This window comes from Hibiscus syriacus, unplaced genomic scaffold, assembly GCF_006381635.1.
Source record: "Hibiscus syriacus cultivar Baekdansim isolate YM2019G1 unplaced genomic scaffold, ASM638163v2 tig00002919_pilon, whole genome shotgun sequence".
In the NCBI taxonomy this organism is placed as follows: Eukaryota; Viridiplantae; Streptophyta; class Magnoliopsida; order Malvales; family Malvaceae; genus Hibiscus; species Hibiscus syriacus.
Window position 1 is genome coordinate 33,808 of NW_024061957.1, and position 8,911 is coordinate 42,718.

At 33.8% G+C, this 8,911-nt stretch overlaps 2 protein-coding genes across 5 annotated transcripts; both read left to right on the top strand.

The window, feature by feature from the left end:
- The first annotated feature begins 1,152 nt into the window (after positions 1 to 1,152).
- LOC120163864 (serine/threonine-protein phosphatase 4 regulatory subunit 2-like) lies at positions 1,153 to 5,442 on the top strand. 3 transcript variants are annotated; one of them, XM_039173692.1, is made up of 8 exons: positions 1,153 to 1,286; positions 1,391 to 1,418; positions 1,449 to 1,513; positions 2,628 to 2,676; positions 2,845 to 2,941; positions 3,744 to 3,796; positions 4,146 to 4,211; positions 4,928 to 5,442. In XM_039173692.1, exons 1-8 carry the CDS (start codon positions 1,213 to 1,215, stop codon positions 5,183 to 5,185), a joined length of 690 nt encoding a protein of 229 aa, XP_039029623.1. In that variant the 5' UTR covers positions 1,153 to 1,212; the 3' UTR covers positions 5,186 to 5,442. The 3 variants fall into 3 exon arrangements, with proteins under 3 accessions (XP_039029623.1, XP_039029612.1, XP_039029620.1); XM_039173681.1 differs by having other exon boundaries at positions 1,391 to 1,513; XM_039173689.1 differs by having other exon boundaries at positions 1,154 to 1,286; positions 1,391 to 1,513; positions 4,149 to 4,211; positions 4,928 to 5,440.
- Positions 5,443 to 5,920: 478 nt separating this feature from the next.
- On the top strand, positions 5,921 to 8,042 carry LOC120163887 (eukaryotic peptide chain release factor subunit 1-3). 2 transcript variants are annotated; one of them, XM_039173703.1, is made up of 2 exons: positions 5,921 to 6,028; positions 6,494 to 8,042. In XM_039173703.1, exon 2 carries the CDS (start codon positions 6,522 to 6,524, stop codon positions 7,830 to 7,832), a length of 1,311 nt encoding a protein of 436 aa, XP_039029634.1. In that variant the 5' UTR covers positions 5,921 to 6,028; positions 6,494 to 6,521; the 3' UTR covers positions 7,833 to 8,042. The 2 variants fall into 2 exon arrangements, with proteins under 2 accessions (XP_039029634.1, XP_039029629.1); XM_039173698.1 differs by having other exon boundaries at positions 6,519 to 8,042.
- The last annotated feature ends 869 nt before the right edge of the window (positions 8,043 to 8,911 follow it).

Consider the following 8,911-nt stretch of genomic DNA (forward strand, 5'->3'; position numbering starts at 1 on the left):
GCCTAGGACCTTTAAAATATTAGGATCGGGTTGATTCTATTGCTCATTTTTTTAGTTATTGATATTTGATCTATTAATCGATTATCTTAAATAATTGAATTGATCGAGTCTTATAATTATACCTGATTTACTCAAATCTATTTAATATCGATCAATTTTGTCGGCTGTTGACTTGTATTTTATAATTTTTAAATTATATTTAAATTAAAAAAATGTCATTTATATTTATATAACAAGATTGTTGGGGAAATTCTATTTTTGGGATATTAATAGATACATTTTGTTTTAAAATTTTAATTAATGTAAAATTGTAATTAATATATTCATCAAATATTATTTGTAAGTTAATATAATAATGTAACAAAAAATGCTTCCAATGACACTAAGACCGACAGATAGAATGGCTAAACATTTTTTTCAATAATAAGAGTAATTTTTTATGGCTGTGTAATAATAATAGGGTAAGCTACACATTTAGTATCCTAACGAACACTTTTATTTTGTTTTGGTCATTTAACTATTTTTATTTCAAAATCATACCTATTGTTATATTTTAGTTTTATTTTGGTCACTCACAGTTAAATAATTAACGGTGAAGTTGGCGTATTACCATAAGATAATGTCATGTTATCATTGAAAAAAAATTAAAATGTCAGGCAATACTGTTAATTTTTTAACGACAAGTGATCAAAATGAAATCAAAACATAACATTAGATATGATTTTGAAAAAAGTAATAGTTTGTGACTAAAACAAAATAAAAATGATAGTTTGGGAGTTAAACGGTAGTTTATCCAAAATAATATTTGTAATAGGGAAAAATAAGGGTAAATTATATATTTAGTCACTCAATTATTATTTTTAAATCAAACCTAAAATTATGTTTTGGTATGTTAAAAAAAACGATGATGCTAAAGTGTCATAAGATAATATCAAATTATTATTGAAAAAATTAAAAAGAAAGTCGGTAGTTCTATTTATTTTTTAACTATTGGTGACGAAAACATAAGTATAGGTATAATTTTGAAAATAAAATAATTGACTGATCAAAACGGAACTAGAGAAATAGTTGGATTACCAAACATACTAATTTACCCAAAAAAGAAAAAAGTAAGAGGTTTCCGCTCGCCCTACTCCTTTCCCTTTGCTTAATACTACAGAGCAGGGGGGAATTTCGCTAATCTGAAATCTCGAGTCTCAATCCAAAGTAGGAATGGAGGCTTCTTCTGTCACCGAAAATTCTTCCACTGGCAATGACCACGACCAGGAGCATGTTTTGAATCATGGGTTGGTTTTAGGATTTTTTTTAATTTGTTCTTTTTTTAATTAATATTGATTTGCCGAATTCTTCTACTGACTGGATGAGAGGCCATATTTTGTTGCGATTTTAGAGGCACGGACTCGAACCCTGAGATTAATCGAGAAGAAGAACAAGAACGAGAAGAAGAACAAGAACAAGACGAAGAACAAGTTAGGCGCACACTGCAAGTTATTTCCACTACTGGGAATTTTTTGTATGGGATTTTTCGTTTTCCCTTCATTTTTATTTGCATATGGATTTGGTGTCTTCATATTATACAATATTGTGAACCAACATCTTGGTGATTCATAAAATTTAGTTGGGGTTGGCCAACATACACCCTTGAGTTCATGAAATAGCGCTTCTTCATGTTGTATGTAACTTATCTTGGCCAACAACTTCAAAATTTTGTATATAGGAAATGTTATTTCCCTTTTCGTGCTTAAGGTTTTTTGTGTCTCTAGAATCATGTGATGGAAAGGAAGGTTAAGTATTCTCAGGCTTGGTAATTGTTTTTCTATTCCTAAGTTTGATGGCATTATGTAGTCACAAGAGCACTACTGCTGAAGATTTAGTGATGTAAATTGTATCTCTCAGTTGGACTTCCCTGATGAAATAGTAAGTTAAATCAAGAGATCAATAATAGAAACACATTGGGGGAATAATTAGGGTTGTATGGGATCTCAGGACATTTGTACATCTCCCGACACTACCGAATAATATGGTCGAATATATATGCAAAAGCTTTTCCAAAAATAGAATTACACGCCTTTATAGAGGAATTTTTTGGAGCTCTTATTAGGTTAAAACTTACAACCGAGGAAGTGTTTTCCAGACTCCATCATTTACCATTTTTAATTCTGAAGCAATACAAGAGAGTTCTTCATCTTTGCATCTTATTATGTGTGAGGTGATCCAACATAGCCACTTGTCAGAATTTCATTTAGAAAATATTTACTTAATATACAAAAATATTGTAGTAAGATATAATTATCAGCCTAATCAAGTTGCTAAGCTAAAATTTACTCATTTCCTTTCCAAACAGGAGTTTGTTTTAAAGGCTTATTGGGTCTTCCATCATGGACTCATCCTTAGAAGGTTTGAGCTGGCTTATGCGGAGGGAATTTGATGGTTTATGAGAACAGGATTGTGTGTCTATTAGTTTTTTTAAATCCCAAAAGTTGTCTGTCACGTAAAAGTTGATTCTTCCACATATAGTTTTATGCATCGTTTATTTTGGCAAACATCGGTTTTTATGGTGTTATGGGAATATGAAAGAGAACAAATACAGATTTTACTGTAATTCTTATTTTCTGTATTTGTTGCAGGCATAATTGGGATAAACTGAAGAGCATGCTATCCTTTCAATTGAAACTGGTTATTTTCATGTTCTCTAATCACTTTGACAATGTTATAGAATTCTTATTTTCTGTAATTATTATGGATTTACTGCCCTTTGTGTATAGTGAAATTTGATAGTTTCTTTTTCAGCAGTATTTCTTCATCTAGATTTTATTCTTACTTCTTTCACTAATTTATCATAAGGTTCTATCGGAGTATCCTGAGGCAAAAATGACAATTGATGAACAAAATGCTTCACTAGGTGAAACTTACCTAGGGTTGGTTACACGGCTAGATGAAGGTACTTCCCCAACCATGTTTACTCATGTATCCCAAATGTGAGCAATAAAGTTTCCATTAAAGCATTCTTGTGATTTTAGAAGGAAAAATAACCTTAGCGATGGGTGGGCTCATTTTTGTTGTTTCTAGATGTGAATTAGTTGACAAGGTTGAAGTTGCATTTTTTTGCTGCTATGCATCAGATGATATTCATAGGGACACCCTTGAATCTTTCTCTCATTCTTGAGCTGGAAAATAACAAAAGCATTCTTGTAGATGCATATTACATTTCCTCTTTGCTTAGTGATTCCCCTGGAAGGTATTACTAGTGCACTAACTGATGGTATCCTTGGAGTCATGTTCTGGATTATAGGTAATTAAATAAAGAATAGTTCATGTTCTCTCTCTCTTTCTCTAGCTTTCTGAAATAGGAAATAGAAAATTATGATTCTTGGGTTGATTTCACTTTCATTTGTCTGTTAGATCAAGTGTTAACTAGTAGTAGTTTAAAAAAGTTCCTTTAACTCTATTACTCTATTACCTTTAGAAAATAGCGAATAACTGCCTCCCTCGACTAAGGGGAAAAGAAATCAGATTAGAATAGAGTCACAAGGAGCAGTGATAATAGCTAACGTGCATATTTGTATTGATAGTGGGATGGAGGAGAAACAATGATAGAATGCTGAGATGATTCTTGTATTTTGCCGTAGTAATTTTTTGTGTATTCATTATCATGTAGAGTCTTTCTGATTATGTGAAGCAATTGTTTCAAATTTCTGTTTTGGTTTCTTCTTGTTCTAGTATTCATTTTTTCCCTTTTGCAGAGCTTCATTGTTTCATCGAGGGCCCACCGTTTACCCTTCAAAGAATCTGTGAGGTGATTACTTTGTAGTATATTACATATGTTGATATTGTTACTTTCTCTTTGTTCTTCATTTACCACGATAATCATCTTTTTACTAATAATTTTAGTTATTCCTAAATTGGTTTTGTTTATTTGCATTTAGGACTTCTTATTTCAATTGACACTCTATGCAAATGCAGCCAGTACTGAATTTTTATGTAAAAAGAGTAATTTTAACATTTTGTGATATTACAGCGACTAACTTCAAACTTAAAACTGTCTAGTATGGGATCTAACAAAATTCTTGTAGTGATAAATGCCGTGATGTCTTTTCTATTTACTCTATCAACATTAATTTATTTTAGCACAATTTTATGCTCAACAGATCTTACTTGCTGCAAGAAGCATCTATCCAAAACTCTCGAAGCTTGCCCTAGCACTAGAAAAGGTATGGTAATAAAGAGTTGCTGCTATTTAGTTAACATTGATTGAAAGTTTTTGAGACCTTTTGAATTTTGTTGATTCCAATGAGTGCAAATCATGGACCTATATATGATGATTGAGTTTATGTATTTTTAATTTGTTTGGCCATGCCTATAATTCTTTAAAATTGTCCAATGTAGTCTTTATGATCAGGGATGAGGCCAGAATTTTGGGGGACGAAATTGAATTAAAAATTTGGTGAATTCAATTTTACCATTGTATTAATTTAAATTTTTACAATTTCTAATGGGACTAAATTTTGAGGGGACTGAGGCCTTTACCTGCCGCCTCTTCTGTTGTCCCTGTTTGTGGAGGATTGAGATATGCTAGTTGAGAGATCAAGTTTTCTAGGACTTTATGTTACAGTTTTATTGTACTCTACATGTATTTAGGCTGTCCTACCTCATGTACTGGCTGTTTTTCCATAGTCCAGATCAATCTTTGCCACTATTTCCTTTGATAAGATGTCAATGTTCCATGGACGATGGATTCTTTCCAGATAATTGAATGAGTTTAACAGAAGAAATCAAAAGGATATCAGAAATCTGATATGGGGTTTTTGATCAAAGAATCAACCAAGTGCAAACCAGCTAGTCAACCATTTTTGTGTTTTCTTATTCCATTAGTATATGTTATGTTTTTCTACTTAGTGTCAAGTATTTAATTTTCAATACTTTTTAGAATTTGCTGGTAACCTCTGCATTGACGGCCTGCACCAAACCCTACCCGGAAACGATGCCACCAGATCCAGAACCAGAAAAGGCAAGTGAAGAAGCTCAACCAGAGCCTAATTCGATCCAAAATGGGGTTGAACCTATGGAAGGAGAGAGGGATGAGGTAATGACAGAGGCGGAGGCCGATATTGAAGAGATGACCATTGATATGGATGCCTTCCAAGAAATTGTGGGACCATCCGAAGCAAATTCCACAGCGGGCTGAGAATTCTTAGGTCGATAAACACCTCAAAATTTTAAAGCTTTCGGATCCGCATGTTGCTCCCATATAGTGGTGACTACTCTGTTGTATTTATGCTACAATTTTGAAGGAACCTTGAGGAAGAAAGCAACAATGGGTCAGGGAATTTGATCCTTTAGAGGGATGGAAACGAATATTTTCCCTCCATGCTATATTTGTAAGATTGTGAACATGTGACAGTGTATTTGTTGAACCATTTAGCGTGCAAGTGTTTTTAATAGTTTGTTGTTGTGGCTTTGGTAAATGATTATAAGCATATTCATCGAGTTCTACAACCATTTCTCTCTTGCAACAGTGTTTAATGGATGACAAATTGATTATGATGGTCATACATTTTAGAAATGCCCAAATGCTAATTTTATATGAAATTTAAGGATCAAATTAATATTATTTAAAATTCAAAATTAAAATTAAGAATTAACTTCTTTTACTAATATGATATATTATCAAACAAATGGTATTTAACATCTCAATAATTAAAATATTATATAAAGATAATTCAATAGATTAAAATAGTATAAATTAATAACGTAAATGATTAAAATGTTAATTTTGAAATTTAGTTATAAAAAATAAACATTAATGAAACAAAAGGTATCATTTCGGTATTTCACCCAAAAGATTAAATAAATATATAAAGGATGGAGCTTCGGGTGTCGGTTCGGAATGTCATTAGTTAAAAAGAAAACAGCTACAAGAGCTGCTGAAGCGGTAGCGTTAACAAGCTTTCTGGAAACCCTAGCTACCAAACAACCTCCAATCGCCATCTCTTAACTCTTGCTTCTCCAGCCGCCGATAAGAGCTAAGGTATGCTCTTCTGCTTCTTAATCTTCGTTTTCTTTTCACCTCTGAGTTTCCATCTGTTTTCGATGATTTGGAAAATAGTATGTCGACTGCACCTACGGATCTCACTGTTCAGAATAAATTACGATAATATTTAGATAGTTCGTAATTAAAAAATTGAAGAACCTGGCTGATCTTTCGTTCTTTGCGCTCTTATGCGGATTGAGTTTGGTATAATATAGTTGAAGGGAGTGTTGTTAGATTGGATATAATCAACTTAACGTGGACTTTGGATTATTGACTAAATGATCGCTTAATTTCCTAAAGCTGCCACTGCTTCCTCTTGTTTCTTTGCCTATCCACTTGTCCTTTTCCATTTTCTTTTTGTATTTTTTTGATTTTGAACAGTGTAAACCTCTAAGTTAAAGATTATTCATAATCATTTTTCTAGCTTGTGGCCTATGTCTTTGCTGTATTTTTTCTTTACAGTCTATTCTCTCGCTCTTCGCAATAGGAAATGGCTGACGGTCATGGAACTGACAAGAATATCGAGATCTGGAAAATAAAGAAGCTAATCAAGGCACTGGAATCTGCAAGGGGAAATGGGACCAGCATGATATCACTTATAATGCCTCCTCGTGATCAGATATCCCGTGTCACGAAGATGTTAGGCGATGAATTTGGAACTGCATCGAACATCAAAAGCAGGGTCAACCGTCAGTCTGTGTTGGCTGCCATTACTTCTGCTCAACAGAGGTTGAAACTCTATAACAAGGTGCCCCCTAATGGGCTGGTGCTCTATACCGGGACGATTGTTACTGAAGATGGCAAGGAAAAGAAGGTGACTATTGATTTTGAACCTTTCAAACCTATAAATGCTTCCTTGTACCTTTGTGATAACAAGTTCCATACTGAACCTTTGAATGAGCTTTTAGAGTCTGATGACAAGTTTGGATTTATAGTCATGGATGGTAATGGCACGTTATTTGGTACGCTAAGTGGGAACACGAGAGAGGTACTTCATAAATTCACTGTTGATCTACCAAAGAAGCATGGAAGAGGAGGGCAGTCAGCTCTGCGTTTTGCTCGTCTGAGAATGGAGAAGCGGCACAACTATGTGAGAAAGACCGCAGAACTGGCCACCCAGTTCTTTATTAATCCTGCAACCAGTCAGCCCAATGTTTCTGGGCTGATACTGGCTGGTTCGGCCGACTTCAAGACTGAATTGAGCCAGTCTGACATGTTTGATCCTCGTTTACAAGCCAAGATTTTGAATGTTGTCGATGTCTCGTATGGCGGTGAAAACGGTTTTAATCAGGCTATTGAGCTCTCTGCTGAAATACTGTCCAATGTGAAGTTCATACAAGAAAAGCGATTAATTGGAAAATACTTTGAGGAGATAAGCCAGGATACTGGAAAGTATGTGTTTGGCGTAGATGATACATTAAAGGCTCTGGAAATGGGTGCTGTAGAAATCCTTATTGTGTGGGAAAATCTAGAGACCAATAGGTACATGCTAAAACACAGTACAACTGGGGAAATTATCATAAAACACCTGAACAAGGAGCAGGAAGCTGATCAGAGCAACTTCCGTGATCCTGAAAACTCTGCAGAGTTGGAAGTTCAGGAGAAAATGCCCTTGCTTGAGTGGTTTGCCAACGAGTACAAGCGTTTTGGTTGCTCTCTTGAATTCGTCACGAACAAATCCCAGGAAGGATCACAGTTTTGCAGAGGGTTCGGTGGCATTGGAGGTATCCTACGCTATCAGCTTGACATAAGATCGTTTGATGAGCTATCTGATGGAGAAGTTTACGAGGATTCTGATTGATAAAGCACTGCTCAAAGCTGGTATGATTGTTTGAGAGGCCTATACTAGCCCAGATGTGTTTCTTTACTATTTTTCACCTTTTGATCCCAAAAACAAAATATAGACAATGTTGGTTTGAGTTTTGCCGATTTGTGCTGTTTTTTTTGTCAATTGGATTGTGATTGTTTGTAATCATAACTTGTTCCACGCGACAGTTTCATCTGAATCCTCCCTTGAAGCGAATTGGTCGCCCTTTACCATTAATGCTTTGAGATTATGCGTACCAATTGGTTAAAAAAATGATAGTTCTTTAATAAAAAAATTCATTTTATATTGAGTATACGTAGTTTCAAATAATCATAATGTATGTGTCGGAACCGTCTATTTCGGTTGGGCCCGGAATTGGGCTTCGACTTGAATAATTGGGTTGGAGTCGTCACCAACCATTTTAAAACGAATTTAGGTGGGTCAGACACCATCTTACTTGATCTGTGTTGTACCAGAAACGTGTCGGGTTTGGGAGTCGATTACGGTCAAGGAAGAATTAGCACCCTTTAACCGCCCTTTCGGTACCAATTAATTTGTCGGTTGTCTTTAATTACGAAAATTGAAATTTAAAAATTCGATTCGAGTTACTTACCTTTGATTAGTTGGACCTCTTCTAAAAAAATCAAAAATATTAGATAAATAATAATAATAATAATAATAATAAGCCAATATTTAAAAAATAATAGTAATAAAAAAATAAAAAAGGAAAAAAATAAAAAAAATAAAAAAGGTAAATAAATAAGAAATGGTTAAAGTTTTTAAGTAATAAAATAATAATATGAAGAAAGGAAAAAAATAATAATGATAAAATAAAACAAAATAAAATTAGAGGACCAAATTGAAGTAAATTGGAATTAATGGATTCAATCAGTATTTAAAAATGAACTGCAAAAGAGAGAAAAAAAGAAATTAGGGGATCAATTCACGAAAAATGTAAAAATAAAAACTAGGATTAAATCGATTAAACTGAAAATTCGGGGGCCAAAATACAACTGGTGACTGAATCGAATTGCGATTCAAACCTACGGGGACCGCGGAGAGGATTTAAAAAT

Excerpts from the sequence above, each read along its gene's own strand:
- LOC120163864 (XM_039173681.1), top strand. The coding sequence starts at position 1,213 with ATGGAGGCTTCTTCTGTCACCGAAAATTCTTCCACTGGCAATGACCAC. Across the intron at positions 2,677-2,844 it reads TATCCTTTCAATTGAAACTG|GTTCTATCGGAGTATCCTGA; the intron begins GTTATTTTCATG and ends ATTTATCATAAG. Across the intron at positions 2,942-3,743 it reads GGTTACACGGCTAGATGAAG|AGCTTCATTGTTTCATCGAG; the intron begins GTACTTCCCCAA and ends TCCCTTTTGCAG.
- LOC120163887 (XM_039173703.1), top strand. The coding sequence starts at position 6,522 with ATGGCTGACGGTCATGGAACTGACAAGAATATCGAGATCTGGAAAATA.